The 18712-nt window shown below is 43.3% G+C and overlaps 1 protein-coding gene across 2 annotated transcripts in view; it reads right to left on the bottom strand.

The window, feature by feature from the left end:
• Window positions 1–18712, bottom strand: part of me1 (malic enzyme 1, NADP(+)-dependent, cytosolic) — a 112181-nt gene that overhangs the window by 15953 nt on the left and 77516 nt on the right. For both annotated transcript variants that reach the window (XM_024399783.2, XM_024399793.2), the window contains exons 5-6: window positions 17577–17738; window positions 8166–8269 (exon numbers count right to left, since the gene is read on the bottom strand). In XM_024399783.2, the coding sequence (XP_024255551.2) occupies window positions 8166–8269; window positions 17577–17738 (266 nt within the window). The remainder of the gene's footprint in view (window positions 1–8165; window positions 8270–17576; window positions 17739–18712) is intronic.

Here is an 18712-nt window from a genome sequence, read left to right as displayed (position 1 = left end):
TCTCCATCTTCTCTGTAGGGAAACACAGACAGTGGCCAAGGCCTCTCCAGCCCAGTAGGTCTATAGGACATCACACCACAAAAGGTAAGAACAAGACAAGGTAACACATGACTGGACACCTCTGCCACAGACCTACAGGTAACTGCAAAAATAAAAGGAAACACTTGCGTAAATGAGGGATACAAAGTATATTGAAGGCAGGTGCTTCCACCCAAGTGTGGCTCCGGAGTTAATTAAGCAATTAGCATACCATCATATTTAGGGTAATGTATCAAAATGCCCAGTTGCTCATTATTTTGGTGACCATGTCTGTCTAGGAGAAGAGATCTCATTGACTTTGAAAGAAGGGTCTCATAGGAGCATAGGGTTTTAAAGTGTGTCTGTCTGTTTGTCACCAGATCTCAACCCAATTGAACACTTATTGGAGATTCTGGAGAGGCACCTGAGACAGCGTTTTCACCACCATCAACAAAACACTAAATTAAGGAATTTCTCGTGGAAGAATGTTGTCTCATCCAGGGCTCTAACTAAATAAAATAAAAAATTGGTAGTACTAGTGCTCACAACATAAAATCTAGGAGCACCAGAAAAAATTAAGCTTTGTAATAAAATCGATTGAGATATAGCCTCAATGAATTCTAGCTATTTCTGAAGCAGAAGTTGTACCCTAAAAACTATACATATCAACTCAGCAAAATAAGAAACGTCCTCTCACTGTCAACTGTGTTTATTTTCAGCAAACTTAACATGTGTAAATATTTGAATGAACATAAGATTCAACAACTGAGACATAAACTGAACACGTTCCACAGACGTGTGACTAACAGAAATTGAATAATGTGTCCCTGAACAAAGGGGGGGTCAAAATCAAAAGTAACAGTCAGTATCTGGTGTGGCCACATGCTGCATTAAGTACTAGAGTGCATGTCCTCCTCGTGGACTGCACCAGATTTGCCAGTTCTTGCGGTGATATTTTACCCCACTCTTCCACCAAGGCACCTGCAAGTTCCCGGACATTTTTTGGGGCATGGCTCCAGCCCTCACCCGCCGCCCCAAAAGGTCCCAGACGTGCTCATTGGGATTGAGATCCGGGGCTCTTTGCTGGCCATGGGAGAACACTGACATTCCTATCTTGCAGGAAATCATGCACAGAATGAGAAGTATGGCTGGTGGCAAGTCAGGATGAGCCTGCAAGAAGGGTACCACATGAGGGAGGAGGATGTCTTCCCTGTAACACACAACATTGAGATGGCCTGAAATGACAACAAGCCCAGTCCGATAATGCTGTGACACAACGCGCCAGACCATGACGGACCCTCCACCTCCAAATCGATTCCGCTCCAGAGTACAGGCCTCGGTGTAACGCGCATTCATTCGACAATAAACGCGAATCCGTCTATCACCCTGGTGAGACAAAACCGTGACTCGTCTGTGAAGAGCACTTTTTGCCAGTCCTGTCTGGTCCAGCGAAAGTGGGTTTGTGCCCATAGGCGATGTTGTTGCCGGTGATGTCTGGTGAGGACCTGCCTTACAACAGGCCTACAAGCCCTCAGTCTAGCCTCTCAGCCTATTGCGGACAGGCTGAGCACTGGTGGAGGGATTGTGCGTTCCTGGTGTAACTTGGGAAGTTGTTTTTGCCATTCTGTACCTGTCCCGCAGGTGTGATGTTCGGATGTACCGATCCTGTGAAGGTGTTGTTACACGTGGTCTGCGAGGATGATCAGCTGTCCATCCTGTCTCCCTGTAGTGTTGTCTTAGGAGTCTCTTTACAATGAAGATCTGCCAAGTTATTTGAAGTTTAATTAATTATCTTTGAAAGACAGGGTCCTGAAAAAGGGATGTTTCCTTTTTTTGCTGAGTTTACATGTTGAAACAAATACCGGTCATTCATTCATTGCTATGATCATCTCCTGAAGAAGCTATCCCTTTTCCTTTTTTTCCCTGTGGCCCCAAATGTTTGGATATACTGGTAAAGTTAACCGGTTGTTAGCTTGCTAGCTAGCTAGCTAATGAGGTATCAAACATGACTGAACAAGGTGTAAAACAAATGGTTAGCGGCCTGTGAATAGTTTTACAATGGTCCGCGACATGGTGTCACGTTCTGACCTTAGTTCTGTTGTTATGTCTTTGTTTAGTATGGTCAGGGCGTGAGTTGGGTGGGTTGTCTATGTTCCTTCTTCTATGATTTGGCCTGGTATGGTTCTCAATCAGAGGCAGCTGTCAATCGTTGTCCCTGATTGAGAACTATACTTAGGTAGCCTGGTTTCACTTTTGAGTTGTGGGTGATTATTTTCCGTGTTAGTGTTTGTGCCACACGGGACTGTTTAGTTTGTTTCACTTTGTTATTTTGTATTTTGTAGTGTTCAGTTTGACATATTAAAATGGACACTTACCACGCTGCAAATTGGTCCGATATCTCTTATTCCTCGTCGGAAGAAGAGGACGAGCGTTACACATGGTTTATTCTTTTAAACAAAACTATGAAATAACACACATGGAATCATGTAACTAAAAAAGTGTTTAAACAAATCAGATCATATTTTATATTTTATATTCTTCAAATTAGCCACCCTTTGCCTTGACATCTTTGCACACTCTTGGCATTCTCTCAACCAGCTTCATGAGGTAGTCACCTGGAATACATTTTAATTAACAGGTGTGCCTTGTTAAAAGTTAATTTGTGGAATTTTTTCCTTCTTAATACGTTTGAGCCAATCAGTTCTGTTGTGACAAGGTAGGGGTGGTATACAGAAGATTGCCCTATTTGGTAAAAGACCAAGTCCATATTAAGACAAAAACAGCTCAAATAGACAAAGAGAAACGACAGTCCATCATTACTTTAAGACATGATGGTCGGTCAATGTGGAAAATGTCAAGAACTTTGAAAGTTTCTTCAAGTGCAGTTGCCAAAACCATCAACCGCTGATGAAACTGGCTCTCATGAGGACCACCACAGGAAAGGAAGACCCAGAGTTTCCTCTGCTGCAGAGAATAAGTTGATTAGAGTTACCAGCCTCAGAAATTGCAGCCCAAATAAATGCTTCAGAGTTCAAGTAACAGACACATCTCAACATCAACTGTTCAGAGGAAACTGCATGAATCAGGCCTTCATAGTCAAATTGCTGCAAAGAAACCACTACTAAAGGACACCAATAAGAATAAGAGACTTGCTTGGGCCAAGAAACACCAGCAACAGACATTAGACTGGTGGAAATCTGTCCTTTGGTCTGATGAATCCAAATTTGAGATTTTTGGTTCCAACCACTGTGTCTTTGTGAGACGCACAGTAGGTGAACGGATGATCTCCACATGTGTGGCTCCCACTGTGAAGCATGGAGGAGGTGATGTGATTGTGTGGGGGTGCTTTGCTGTTGACACTGACTGATTTATTTTGAATTCAAGGCACATTTAACCAGCATGGCTACCACAGCATTCTGCAGAGATACACCATCCCATCTGGTTTGCTCTTAGTGGAATAATCATTTGTTTTTCAACAGGACAATGACCCAACACACCTCCAGGCTGTGAAAGGGCTATTTGACCAAGAAGGAGAGGGATTGTAGTGCTGCATCAGATGACCTAGCCTCCTCAATCACCCGACCTCAACCAAATTGAGATGTTTGGGATGAGTTGGACCGCAGAGTGAAGGAAAAGCAACCAACAAGTGCCCAGCATATGTGGGAACTCATTCAAGACTGTTGGAAAACCATTCCAGGTGAAGCTGGTCGAGAGAATGCCAAGAGTGTGCAAAGCTGTCATCAAGGCAAAGGGTGTCTACTTTAAAGAATCTCAAATAAATAAATCAGAATATATTTTGTAACACTTTTTTGGTTATTAAATGATTCCATATGTGTTATTTAATAGTTTTGATGTCTTCACTATTATTCTACAATGTAGAAAATAGTAAAAAATAAAGACAAACCCTTGAATGAGTAGGTGTGTACAAACCTTTGACTGGTACTCTATATATGGTATATGTTTGTCTATACAGAGGCCAATGGTGACCAGTGACCTCTACGATCATGTTCTTACATTTATGTTGTTTACTTTTTTTCTAGACTTATTTCCTCATTCCTCTTATAAATCAAAATGCATTTCTTGTGTTTGTGTGCACGTGTTGTTTTGTGGGTCAGACCAAAACTAATGCTGCCTTGAGTCAAACGTAGATAGGTGTATGATGTGTGCTACAGGCAACTGTGTTGAATAATATAATTTTTTTAGTAGACAGCAAGTGTTGCTTCGTGGGGTTTGTGTGACACACACACACAGGCTACTCATTGGCGGATGGACTCGGGGCAGGGCGCACAGATGAGGCCTCCATCAATGTGATACTTTCCTCGCGCTAAAGCCATCTGGGGGACGTCACCAGCACAACACAGACCTCTTTTGTTCTTGACACTTTCATTCTTCTGTGATTTACAGCTTGCGTGGATAGTACACATTCGTAACTGAAGGAAATAACTGCCGACACGGGAAAACACTTACGGCTATCACCTTTTGATGGGGCGCTGAGGTTTCTCACCAACTGCCAAACTTCCCCGACAGTGAGCGTAAAGCCTTTTGACACACTAAAATGTTTGATACCGGCCTGAAGAAAAAAAAATCCAAGATGGCTATGAGAGATGACAGCAGTTTTCCCATGTGGAGGATCGCTCAGACGCGGCGGTGTTACGTCTGGACCGCCGCGTGGGATAAAGAGGACAAATTTAAGACCCTGGATCTTAATCCCAGGCCCGATGAAACCTAAACTTGTACCTGGAATCTTTCCGGAAGTGTCCTCTATTTCCAGGTTTGAGGGGGTGACAGAAGGAGGCATGAAGTGGGTTTTGTTCCTCTGTGTGCATACCAACGAGCCGCTGGCCTCCATAAAGAATGTCATGGACAAGGGCACTCTGTCCAAACACAGCTGTCCAAGCAGTATAACTCACACACACACTGTCCTAAACTTTACATACACCTGTACAGTACACACGCACACATGCCAGGGTCAAGCCCTGCTAGGTCAGTATTTGTTTCCATCTCCCTGTGTGTGCATCCACATTGGCTGCCTGTTCTTTAAGTGTCCCTGGGGGGCTGAGGGGCCTTGGGGGCTGAGAGGCCAGAGAGGCTGAGAACTAAGCCTTCTTAATAAAAGCCCCAGCGTCTCGCCTCCCTCTTTCCTTCTCTCCCCCAGAGAGCAAACATCTCTCAGCAACACGCATTATTTCCCAAAATCCCCTCTCCATCATTAAAGACGGAAACAGTCTGCATTCCTTCTCCCCCTCCATCTACCAAAGAGGTTTAACCCAAAGCTGGCCCCGTAACCATGACGATGGACAAACAGAAAGACGGACGACAAAGTTGTTGGGCTCAAAAGAGGGAATCTTTGCTCATTAAATTATTTGACATGGGGACAAAAAAACGTGGGGGAAATGGTTGAGAGGCACAGAGAGGGGCAGAAGTAAAAAAAGATCCTCGACTTTTCAGGCATTGAAATGCCTTGAAATGCCCTGAGGAGGCCAACTCTCATAGAGCCAATTGAATTGCAAAGGAAATGTCTCCTGTTAAGCATTTGAAAATGGTCTTGCCAGTTAGAGAGGGCTCTTCACCCAAAAGATGAAAGACTTGAACAGTGTCTAGATTCTTGGTGGGCCTTGGTTCCTCTGGTTTAAAATATTGTGGGGGAGAGTGTTGACTGATTGGAGTGTTTCTTTCCCAATAGTCTGGCCAGCGACTAAGGAAGAGGGGACACATGTAGACTGTTTCACAGGAGCCACCTTGGACAAGACCTTGGTCTGAAATCAAAGACAAATGCTTGCACGGCCTTTGATGAGCGAACATATAAAAATATACGAGGCAGCGAGAGTATAAAAAGCAGCTTCAGAATATGAAGTGGCTCCAAATGAGAGCTCTCTCTGTTTCTCTCAAAATGAAACAAGAATATTATTAAAAACTCCCAGGCTATAATCAGTCATTCATTCAATCTCCACCACATAATCATTTGTTTCCCGAGTCATGGCTTTCCCCGGCCAGTTGGAGAGGCCCCAGACCCTGGCCTCTGCTCTGCTCTGGCCTCTGTGGAGCTGAGTTGGTCTTACATTTAGCAAGCCCATATGTGACCGGGGGTGGTCAGGGACAGCTTTGTGTCACCGAAGCCAAAACATCAGCCACTACAGTGACAGGACTAGACACACTCCAAGCCCAAGGGCAAAGTATAGGCCTTGCCATATTCATCCCCTTATTTATAGTCATTGATCCATCCCCACAAAGTGACAAAATATCCAATATGAATGTCCAAAACCTATGTAGATATGGAATACGGAATACCAAACAGCACTATATCTAGTTATGCATCGAAGCCCAGCGAGCCCATCTCTAGCCAGTCCTATCCTGCCATGTCAAGCACAATAGTGAAAGTTTTGGAGACTGTGGTTTGAAAGGGCTAGATTGGTTACATCACTAGGCTGCAGGATATGATGGGTCTGTTGGTGTGTGTGTGTGTGTGTGAAAGAGAGTGTTTAGAAAATTGGTGAATGGGGAACTAACTCATAGTGTGGTCGGATATCTTTCTCAGTGTCTGACCACTTAAGTCCGCACTCAGAAACGGCCTCTACCCACAAACCAGAGGCACGTACCACCCTCACATTCCAACCAGTGTAAACTGAAGGCTCAGATATTATGTACAAGCTCAGTAGACCCACACCACCATGTAACAGCATCAGCGTGAGGTTCGCTTGAGAACGAGTCTGTGCTCTTTTGTCCGATGTGTAATCGAAACTATAGTAAGACAACATATCGACACACAGGCTTGGAACAGTACGGCGACTAAAGCTGGGCGATATGGACAAATATCCATATCGCGATAAATTGCCTGAATTGACGCAATAACAATACATAGAAAGACATGTTTCTAACATTAACGTGCATCATAGTTTTTGATTTATTATCCTACAACTACTACTTTGATGGTTGAAGCCATCAATTGTACCATTAACAAATCACCCATATTAGCAAACTTATTTCATTTCAAAAACTTTACATTTCTGTAGTATATAGGCTACTTATCGTAAACAATATCAGCAAAGTGCCTGCAATAAGTGGCCAATAGACATTAATGGTAAATAATGTACTGTGTAGTTTTGGAATCACTTTTATTGTAAATAAGAATATAATATGTCTCTAAACACTTCGACATTAATGTGGATGCTACCATGATTATGGATAATCATAAAGAATTGCGAATAAGGTTGAGAGAGAAAGTTAGAGGCAGAAATATCACACCCCCCCCAAAAATGTTAACCTACGCTGTTATTGTTAATGGTAAGAGGTTAAAGAAATGATGTGATTGGTGTCTTTTTTCACAATCTAATCACGATTGATCATTGAAAGATGTGTATTTTGTTTAAACTCTTTCACTTGGTTTCATTTTAGAGCCAAATAATCATGTTTTAAAGCAACATGCTATACATCTGCCTTACTCTCAGATTAATAGTAGTACTGCTAGGTTTTACATAGTCAAATATAACAAATAACTACATTCTTAATTAAGAACTGTACAAATTATACATTTGTGACATCAATATTTAAAAAAAAATGTATACAAATAATTCTGTACGCAAAACATTTATATTTGACATTTAAGACATTTAGCAGACGCTCTTATCCAGAGTGATTTAGAGTAAGTGCATTCATCTTAAGATAGCTAGTGGAGACAACCACATATCACAGTCAAATATATAGCACACGAACACTCCATTCCAGCTAAACAATGGATATATAGCGTTTTGCCCACACATGAAGGTACCCATAAGCAATCTTTATTTTTTATTTTTTTATGAAAACGCACAAATGTGAAAAATTGGTGGATATAGCATTTTGGAAATAAACTCTTCAGATGCAGTTCCTAGGCTGATAAGGGCATTAGTGCATTAACCCTTTCAGAGTCACTGTCCTGAACTTTAGATAAAACAGTGTAGAAGATGGAAATGTTGGTGTGATTCTTGGGCAGTAGTCATATACCTCATTTTCACTATGGTCAACCTTAAAAAGTATCTGAGCCAGCACAGTATGGTTATGGGCACGTGGTCCTTTCCAGCTTGGTTCCAGTAACTATGGTGGATGTGTAACCATACTAACCCAGTACATCTCGGGCTTGGCTCAGTAGTGTGAAAATAGCTCTACTGTACCTGTCAGACACTGCCTTCATAAACTCCTCCAGCAGGTCATCATAGGCCTGGCCTCGAATCCTCTTGTGTCTCAGCCCGATGTACAATGGGTCCTTCAGCAGCTCCTAGAAAAAGTGTGTGTGTGTGGGGGGGGTTAGGGTCAGTTCATACAACTTTTTCCATCTGCAGCAGCTGGGTATGTCACACATACTGTAGGAACAGACATCACACTGTGAGGCATGAGAGAGAGAGAGGAGTTTGGTCTGATTGGGTTCCATTTACTCCTGCATTTTAGACCACTACTTATCTAGAAAAAAAGACTGGGTTAGAGTTCACAAGGCCGCTGTCCTTCAGACTCAGATGCCACTGACCCTCACCAAATCAAAAGTGTTGGCCTTATCACCCTTGTTGGATTGAATTCCATTTCTGTCGTCACTTTTCACTCCTCCCAAGGGCTATTATGGGAGAAACAAAGTCAGACTAGCTGGTAACGCTTAGATCCCTAAATTACCTCATTGCTGTAGGTAAAAGCTCAAATTAAGCTTCTGGACAAAAATATGTGGAAGTAATTTGCTGAAAGTCATTGGAAGAAGTAATCCACTCTCCCAAAACTCTTCGTTGAAAACTGTCCTTTGGTCAGAAAAGTGCATCGGTTTTCTTTTTTGTGTGCAATTACAACAGGTTAAACCTTAATCGGCCTATCATACCCCTTTACTAGGGATTCAAATGCCACTGGTGTTGGCTGAATTTGTATCAGGCCTAATTTTGGGATTAAAAAACACCACACCCTTTCACCAAAATATGGACCAATGGAGGAACCAATATGATGGGAAAGGTGAAATTAGGTTAGGTTACCATCACAAAGTCCAGTACCACATCCTGAGTAGTTAGTCCGTTTTATTGCGTTCCAAGCTGGCATGTTATGAATGTTGTTTCGAAGACGGCCAGATTGAGACAAAGAGAAAGACGGATTGACTAACTATGCTGGCACATCAGCCCTTTGACTGAGGCCTGAGTTCAGGTCGAGTGCGTGTGTGTGTGTGTGTGTGTGTGTGTGAGTGAGTGTGTGAGAGGAGAGCAATGGCATCTGGTATTATAGTGAATATTTAAAGGGTTAAAGGGCTTTGAGAGGACAAGAGGAGACATTCTCTTCAAACACAGACCAGGGTAGGATGCTGAGGAGTTTAATTTGCCAGCCTTAATATACATCTCTTCTGTAGCCCCTCACATCTCTTCAGGGAGTGGAAGAGATGACTCTCCTCTATTCATAATGTTAAGTGCTCCCTTTGCCCCATTGGATGGAGAGATAAAGAGAGGAGAAGGAGGAAGGCGTGGAGTTGGGATAAGGATCAGGAGCAGAGGTCACTGGGCATGTGTGTGTGTGTTTCTGTGTGTGTAGCTTGTCTGCATGTCTGTGTTGATCCTGATGGAGTCCTTGGTGAAGAGGGGCCTGGGTTTAGAGGGCCCCTGTATGTGATTTATCACACACACACTTTGATGTGCACTTAACACACACACACACACACACTACATCATGACCACTCTACAATGTGTCTCTTCTTTGATGTGGTCAGCTAGTGTTTTATTTTGTGCTTTTATACTGTACTTCTTCTATTTGTCTCATCTATCTCTGGCATGTCTGTAAAGAGAGCCACTTGGAGCCAGGTTCTAAATGCGGGATGTCCTCCCTAGGCTACCGCTTGTCTTCTACCCCCATCCCCAATCCTGGCCCCCCTGTCTGCCTCACTGTTTGTTTCAGTGGAGGCTAATGAGAAGAGGAAGGGGAGGACCATCCTCCTCAGTGAATTTCATTTTTTGATAAAACTACACTAAATATATTTGTATTTCACCAAATAATTGATTAAAACACACTGTTTTGCAATGAAGGTCTACAGTAGTCTCAACAGCACTCTGTAGGGTGGCACTATGGTGTAGCTGGAGGACAGCTAGCTTCCGTCCTCCTCTGGTTACATTGAAGAGGCTCATGGTTCTTACCCCCTTCCATAGACATACACAGTAAATATGACATCTTCCATAGGACGTACTCCAACCTATTAGAGCTCTTGTAGCATGAACTGGCATGTTGTCCAATCAAAGGATTGGAGAATGAATCTAGTACAGAAAGCATAAGCTACAGCTAGCTAGCACTGCATAAAATGAGAGAAAGACAATAGTTAAACAGTTTTGAACAAATTGTGACAATGATCTAGGCTGTGTGTAGCGGTAATGATACGGTTTGGCTTGGAAAGTTTTTTTCGCCTGGTCACATACAGCTGATGTGTTGTGAATTGAAGTCCACAAGCAAAGGGAAAAGGTGAGAAGCAGGAGAGTGCATAGATGTGAAAAGGAATACAACGTGGCTGCTATGAAAGTGAACTCTGAATGGACACCCCACTTTGGGTCCAGGAGAGCCCACCCAACACATTGTGTGGGATGACATCACCGGGGTCTCATTTCAGTGTGTGTGTTGTGAGACAGAGGTTATACCAGGTAATTTCAGTGAAAGAGAAAGGGAGAGAAAGAGGGAGTGAGTGGGAGAGTGAAAGAGCTAGATGAGAGAGGGCCAACTTTCCCATAACACTCACTGTTTAGTTTATTTCCCACAAGACACATTTAGATAAATGGCCATTTAGAGAAAAACAAATGTATGTGTTGTATACTCACTCTACAGATCTGTTTACTGGGAGGGAAAACAATGTGCAGACACAGAGACATGTCTTACTGATGAGTGTGAGTGTATACAGTTGAAGTCGGAAGTTTACATACACTTAGGTTGGAGTCATTAAAACTTGTTTTTCAACCACTACACAAATTTCTTAATGACAAACTAGTTTTAGAAGTCGGTTAGGACATCTACTTTGTGTATTACAAAAGTAATTTTTCCAACAATTGTATACTGATAGATTATTTCACTTATAATTCACTGTATCACAATTCCAGTGAGTCAGAAGTTTATACACTTGTTTAAACAGCTTGGAAAATTCCAGAAAATTATGTCATGGCTTTAAAGCTTCTGATAGGCTAATTGACATCCTTTGAGTCAATTGGAGATGTACCTGTGGATCTATTTCAAGGCCTACCTTCACTCTCCGTGCCTCTTTGCTTGACATCATGGGAAAATCTAAAGAAATCAGCCAAGACCTCAGAAAACAAATTGTAGATCTCCACAAGTCTGGTTCATCCTTGGGAGCAATTTCCAAATGCCTGAAGGTACCACGTTCATCTATACAAACAATAATACGCAAGAATAAACACCATGGGACCACGCAGCAGTCATACTGCTCAGGAAGGAGACGCGTTCTGTCTCCTAGAGATGAACGTACTTTGGTGCGAAAAGTGCAAATCAATTCCAGAACAACAGCAAAGGATCTTGTGAAGATGCTGGAGGAAACAGGTACAAAAGTATCTATATCCACAGTAAAACGAGTCCTATATCGAAATAACCTGAAAGGCCGCTCAGCAAGGAAGAAGCCACTGCTCCAAAACCGCCATACAAAAGCCAGATTACAGTTTGCAACTGCACATGGGGACAAAGATCGTATTTGTTGGAGAAATGTCCTCTGGTCTGATGAAACAAAAATAGATCTGTTTGGCCATAATGACCATCGTTAAATTTGGAGGAAAAAGGGGGAGGCTTGCAAGCCGAAGAACTCCATCCTAACCGGGAAGCACAGGGGTGGCAGCATCATGTTGAGGGGGTGCTTTGCTGCAGGACGGACTAGTTCACTTCACAAAATAGATGGAATCACGAGGACAATGTGGATATATTGAAGCAACATCTCACGACATCAGTCAGGAAGTTAAAGCTTGGTTGCAAATGGGTCTTCCAAATGAACAATGACCCCAAGCATACTTCCAAAGTTGTGGCAAAATGGCTTAAAGACAAAGTCAAGGTATTGGAGTGGCCATCACAAAGCCCTGACCTCAATCCTATCGAAGATTTGTGGGCAGAACTGAAAAAAAATGTGTGAGCAAGGAGGCCTACAAACCTGACTCAGTTACACCAGCTCTGTCATGAGGGATGGGCCAAAATTCATCCAACTTCTGTGAGAAGCTTATGGAAGGCTACTCGAAACAGTTGACACAAGTTAAACAATTTAAAGGCAATGCTACCAAATACTAATTGAGTGTATGTAAACTTCTGACCCACTGGGAATGTGATGAAAGAAATAAAAGCTGAAATAAATCATTGTCTCTACTGTTATTCTGACATTTCACATTCTTAAAATAAAGTGGTGATCTAACTGACCTAAGACAGGGAACGATAACTAGCATTAAATGTCAGGAAATGTGAAAAGTGGAGTTTAAATGTATTTGGCTAAGGTGTATGTAAACTTCAGACTTCAATTGTATGTCTGTGTGTGGAAAATAGACGAGAGAGAGAGAGAGCGAGATGTGCATCTGTGTATGTGCTTGTGTATGTGATGAGATGCAAGAGAGCTGAATGATGCGTCTTTAACAGAAACAGTGTGTGTCTGTGTATGCGTGTTTGTGTGTGCGTGAGAGGGAGAGGGGGAGATGTCCACAGGTAGCAGGAACCCCACGGCACAGCACATCCCATAAATCAGAAACATCCTATACAGGAGCTCTGCCATATCCCATCTGTTTACTGGACATGTTCCCAAAACATTCCCCCATGACATGTTCCCAAAACATTACCCTTGGACATGTTCCCAAAACATTACCCCTTGCTATATCATGTTCTGGAATTACACACTACCACAGGGAGAAGAACATGACTGGGGAGATCCAAGCCAAGTCTCACATAGCACCCTACAGTACTTCCTCATTCCTATATACCTTTGACCAGGTCCCATAGGGAATAGGGTGCCATTTCGGACACAACCCAGTCTTTCCAGTCAAGGTCCAGACGTCGCAAGCCTGACCTCAGTCAAGGAGTCCTCATACCTACCCAAGGTCAGAAATAAGCCGATTAACGACAGTCATGTTTTCAATTATTTACTGCCAACCTCCCGCCACCTCCTACCGCTGTGTAACCCTCTGTCTGTAGGGGCTGGAGCATGGCATCAGACCAGTGTGTCTGAGATAATATATTATGAGTCATGCCAAAGGAACTCCATATGGCTTAAGACACACGGGCACTCCATTTATCCTATTACAACTCATTTGGCCTGTCACCTCTTTAAAACACAATGGAAAACTCGAGACTAGAGTGCAAGGCCCTAGTTCTCGTGAGGTTGTGGACCACATGCGAGCGCACACAGACACGCGCGCACACACACATAAATCTGTGCGTGTGTCTAGGCATGAATGAGTGTTTGTGTGCCTGTAGTGATCCTGATGGAGTGCTTGCTGGCACATGCTGCTGCCCGGGGCGGGTGAGTTGATTTTTAAGGTAAATGTGCTTGGCCTGTCGTAAACTCTGACAGATGCTGCTGTGTGATATTATTTTGCAGTGCTACATCTGCAAACACTTTACACGTTTGGAAAACAACAGGCAGAAACCTGTAAATCCTCTGAGTGTGAGGAAGAACACCTTTTCACACATGAAGGTTACGGCCCATTCTAGTACTGTGTGATTTGAAGAACTGCCCATTATTCTCAACAGTTGCAGTACAGTCCCTGCCACAGACACACAACATACAAAGGGAGAGTAGCATGAAATATGAGCAAACACCGCTAAATGCACACATAAAAAAAGATTCCTTACACACACATACCTAAACTCAGCAAAAAAAGAAATGTCCCTTTTTCAGGACCCTGTCTTTCAAAGATAATTCGTAAAAATCCAAATAACTTCACAGATCTTCATTGTAAAGAGTTTAAACACTGTTTCCCCATGCTTGTTCAATGACCCATAAACAATTAATGAACATGTACCTGTGGAACGGTCGTTAAGACACTAACAGCTTACAGACGGTAGGCAACTAAGGTCACAGTTATGACAACTTAGGACACTAAAGAGGCCTTTCTACTGACTCTGAAAAACACCAAAAGAAAGATGCCCAGGGTCCCTGCTCATCTGTGTGAATGTGCTTTAGGAATGCTGCAAGGAGGCATGAGGACTGCAGATGTGGCCAGGGCAATAAATTGCAATGTCCGGCGGCTAAGACAACGCTACAGGGAGACAGGACGGACAGCTGATCGTCCTCGCAGTGGCAGACCACGTGTAACAACACCTACACAAGATCAGTACATCCGAACATCACACCTGCGGGACAGGTACAGAATGGCAACAACAACTGCCCGAGTTACACCTATGGGCACAAACCCATCATCGCTGGAGCAGATAGGACTGGAAAAAAGTGCTCTTCACTGACGAGCCGCGGTTTTGTCTCACCAGGAGGATGGTTGGATTCGCGTTTATCGTCGAAGGAAAGAGCGTTACACCGAGGCCTGTACTCTGGAAGTGGGATTGATTTGGAGGTGGAGGGTCCGTCATAGTCTGGGGCGGTGCGTCACAGCATCATTGGACTGAGCTTGTTGTCATTTCAGGCAATCTCAACATTGTGCGTTACAGGGAAGACATCCTCCTCCTTCATGTGGTACCCTTCCTGCAGGCTCATCCTGAAATGACCCTCCAGCATGACAATTTCACCAGCCATACTGCTCGTTCTGTGCGTGAACTCCTGCAAGACAGGAATGTCAGTGTTCTGCCATGGCCAGCGAAGAGCCCGGATCTCAATCCCATTGACCACTTCTGGGACCTGTTGAATCAGCGAGTGAGGCCTAGGGCCATTCCCCCCAGAAATGTACGGGAACTTGCAGGTGCCTTGGTAGAAGAGTGGGGTAACATCTCACAGCAAGAACTGGCAAATCTGGTGCAGTCCATGAGGAGATGCAGCATGTGGCCACACCAGATACTGACTGTTACTTTTGATTTTGATCCCCCCCCTTGTGAAGATGCTGGAGGAAACAGGTACAAAAGTATCTATATCCAGAGTAAAACAAGTCCTATATCGACATAACCTGAAAGGCCGGTCAGCAAGGAAGAAGCCACTGCTCCAAAACCGGCATAAAAAAAGCCAGGCTTGCACGTCGAATGGCTTGTACGTCGAAGAACACTATCCCAACCGTGAAGCACGGGGGTGGCAGCATCATGTTGTGGGGGTACTTTGCTGCAGGAGGGATTAGTGCACTTCACAAAATAGATGGCATCATGAGGAGGAAAGTGATGTGAATATATTGAAGCAACATCTCAAGACATCAGTCAGGAAGTTAAAGCTTGGTCGCAAATGGGTCTTCCAAATGGTCAATGACCCCAAGTATACTTCCAAAGTTGTGGCAAAATGGCTTAAGGACAACAAAGTCAATGCTACCAAATACTAATTGATTGTATTTAAACTTCTAACCCACTGGGAATGTAATGAAAGAATGAAAAGCTGAAATAAATAATTCCCTCTACTATTATTCTGACATTTCACATTCTTAAAATAAAGTGGAGATCCTAACTGACCTAAGACTGGGAATTTTTACTAGGATTAAATGTCAGGAATTGTGAAAAACCGAGTGTAAAAGTATTTGGCTAAGGTGTATGTAAACTTCCGACTTCAGCTGTACATACAGAAACGAATAGAGGAACATAGAAGGTAGACAGACCGAGACAAATCCAGACATAGCAGAGAAACACGTCACAAACATGCACGCACACAGACACTACAGACACATACTCTTAGAAAAAAGGAGAACCATTTTTGTTTCCAGGTAGAACCATCTGTGAAAACCAAAAAGTACCTGGAACCAAAAAGGCTTCTTCAAAGATTTTCCCTATGGGGACAACCAAAGAACCCTTTTAGGTTGTAGATAGACCTTTTTTTCTAAGAGCGCAGACATACACACACACAAATATATGGTAATAAACCCCCATTTGCTATCATCCTCTGGAAACAGCTACAGAGTGCATTGAGGACACAGACAAACACTCTGAGGCAGCTCGTTAAAGTGGGTATTTTGATGCCTATAAACGTACGGGAAGAGTTGAGCATCCCCCCCAAGCATCCCTAAACTGGATCTGTACACCATAGATGGCTTCTGGATAGTCTATGGTCTTTCAAAATCTTTCAATAGAACAATAAGAGTTCATGCATAGAAGTGTCTATGGAGATGCCACTAAAGAGATGGGGGCCAAAGGCCATGGTATCTACCTCTGCTATAAGGCAGAACAGAGTGGGAGAAACTGGCAGAGAGAGAGAAAATATTATCCTGTTCACCAAGATCCAATGCCACCTACTGTATTCATGCTGCAGTGCAGATCTTTTATAGGTTCTCTCATAAGCCTTTTATGTGTGTTTTATGAATACGGGGGATTTCTGCTGGGTCTCAGTGCAGTTTGATGAAGTGTGAATTGGCCAGCCGACATAAGAGAACATGGAGAGAGTTTGAATGCTACATCGGACATGGATAGGGCTAGTCCCTCTGTTCAACTCTGCTTCCGGTCTCCTTCCCTTTCCCTCCCCCTTCCTTTATTTATCCAACTTTTATACTGGTGTCCTCATTTTGCTGCCCATGGAGTGTCTCTCATTATTTCTCTCCATCTCCTTTGATTATTGCCAGTCGTTTACATCTTTGACCGGTCCTATACCCGGGTAACCCCAAATCCATCTCCCTCTTCTTTCCTCCCACCCTTTATCCATCTATCCTTCTTTCACAGTGATGTCTTCTTTTAGGTCTCCTTCTCAGCATCTTGATAACTGTCTAGATCATGTCTATCCTTGACCGGACCGACTCGACTAACCCCAAATCACCATTCATCCTCTCCCCAACTCTTATACTGAAACACAATCAGTAGCTAGGAGAGCTGGTCCAAGCCCAGGAAATCAGAGGATGGCTCAGAGTTGACTCAGCTGTGGCTTAAAAGCCAGGCAGCAGGCATGTGGTGGCAGTGCCCCACCCTTTGGCCCAGCTCTGGATGACATGGAGAAAATACACAGAGTTTAAATATAGCCGTGTACACAAAACAGACTATTCTTGGTTTGCTCCCGTTTAACAGTGTAGCCACAGCACACGTGCCGCCCGGCCTAGTGAGGCTCCTCTTTCAGCTATAAAGAGGAGGGCCAGGCCATACATAGGACCAATGGGACCAGCAGGAAAAACCAAACCAGAGGGCCTCTTTGAATACTGTTGACTGGCGGTGCTGGCGGATTGAATAGGTGCTTTTCTAGCTGGCATGGGCGAACGGTGCTGCTTTCGTCAGTTGCGTTCCCTGGTTGTAAAGTGTTAGAATTTCTCGTTTCTTGGCTGTTAGTGCTTGGAAATTGGAGTTTGGAGGCTGAGGGGCTTACCTGATTATAACGTATTGACTTGAGGGTATTTTCTTAGCTGGCAAATTACGTCTAGCATATAATATGTTACAAAGTTGACCGTTTTTTGTTATGTAGTTGACAGGTGTCAAGTGTAGGATAAAGTGAAGTGTATCATCTTGTTTGCATGTAGCTATGTATTCATTTGGTTGTTGGGTGTGTCTCTTCTTACCTCATTGTCTGTGCCCACATCCAGCATGACTGGCAGACACTGCTGGGGTGGCATTCCTCCACAGGCCGTGTAGAGTGCCAGTTTGCCCACAGGGATGCCCATGCCGTAGCAACCCAGGTCCCCCAGGCCCAGGATCCTCTCTCCGTCCGTCACACACACCGCCTGTCAATCATATCACATCTGTCAATCATACCTGTGATTCTATGTCAATCAAATACATTATCAGTCAGAGCAGACTGTCTATGGCTCTTGATAAGTCATTTCCTTTCAGATTCCTATTTGAAATGAACCAAATAAGCTCTCAGAATAGCCAAAAATGTTATAATATCAGGCAGTGAAAATACAGAAATTAGCAAATAAAGCCAGCATATTCATTAGCCAATCAGTTACAGTAAGTGTACATGATTAAACAGGAAATAGTCACACTACGTCAACAGTGAAGTGGTGACTCCGGGATGCTGGGTTCCTCTGTCCAGTGTCTGTTCTTTTGCCCATCTTAATCTTTCCTTCTAATTGGCAAGTCTGAGATATAGCTTTTTCTTTGCAACTCTGCCTAGAAGGCCAGCATTCCGGAAGTCACCTCTTCACTGTTGACGTTGAGAATGGCATTTTGCGGGTACTATTTAATGAAGCTGCCAGTTGAGGACTTGTGAGGCGTCTGTTTCTCAAACAGGACTCTCCTAATGTACGTATCCTCTTGATCAATTTGCCTTTTAAATGATAAACTTGGATTAGCTAACACAATGTGCCATTGGAACACAGGAGTGATGGTTGCTGATAATGGGCCTCTGTACGCCTATGTAGATTTTCCATAAAATAATTCAGCAGTTTCCAGCTACAATTCTGATCAATTTGATGGACAAAAAAAGTGCTTTCTTTCAAAAAGGCCATTTCTAAGTGACCCCAAACTTTTGAAAGGCAGTGAATAAATATAGAATAAAGCACACATCATGACAACACTACATAAAGAGAGACCTAAGACAACACAGAAAAGCAGCAACACATGACAACACAGCATGGTAGCAGCACAAAACATGGTACAAACATTATTGGGCACAGACAACAACAGCACAAAGGGCAAGAAAGGTAGAGACAACAATACATTACCCATGGCAGCCACAAATGTCAACAACAGT

The sequence above is a fragment of the Oncorhynchus tshawytscha genome, linkage group LG03 (genome assembly GCF_018296145.1).
Source record: "Oncorhynchus tshawytscha isolate Ot180627B linkage group LG03, Otsh_v2.0, whole genome shotgun sequence".
Classification (NCBI taxonomy): Eukaryota; Metazoa; Chordata; class Actinopteri; order Salmoniformes; family Salmonidae; genus Oncorhynchus; species Oncorhynchus tshawytscha.
Note: the sequence above shows the minus strand (reverse complement) of the source record. Positions and strands in the feature narration are given on the sequence as shown.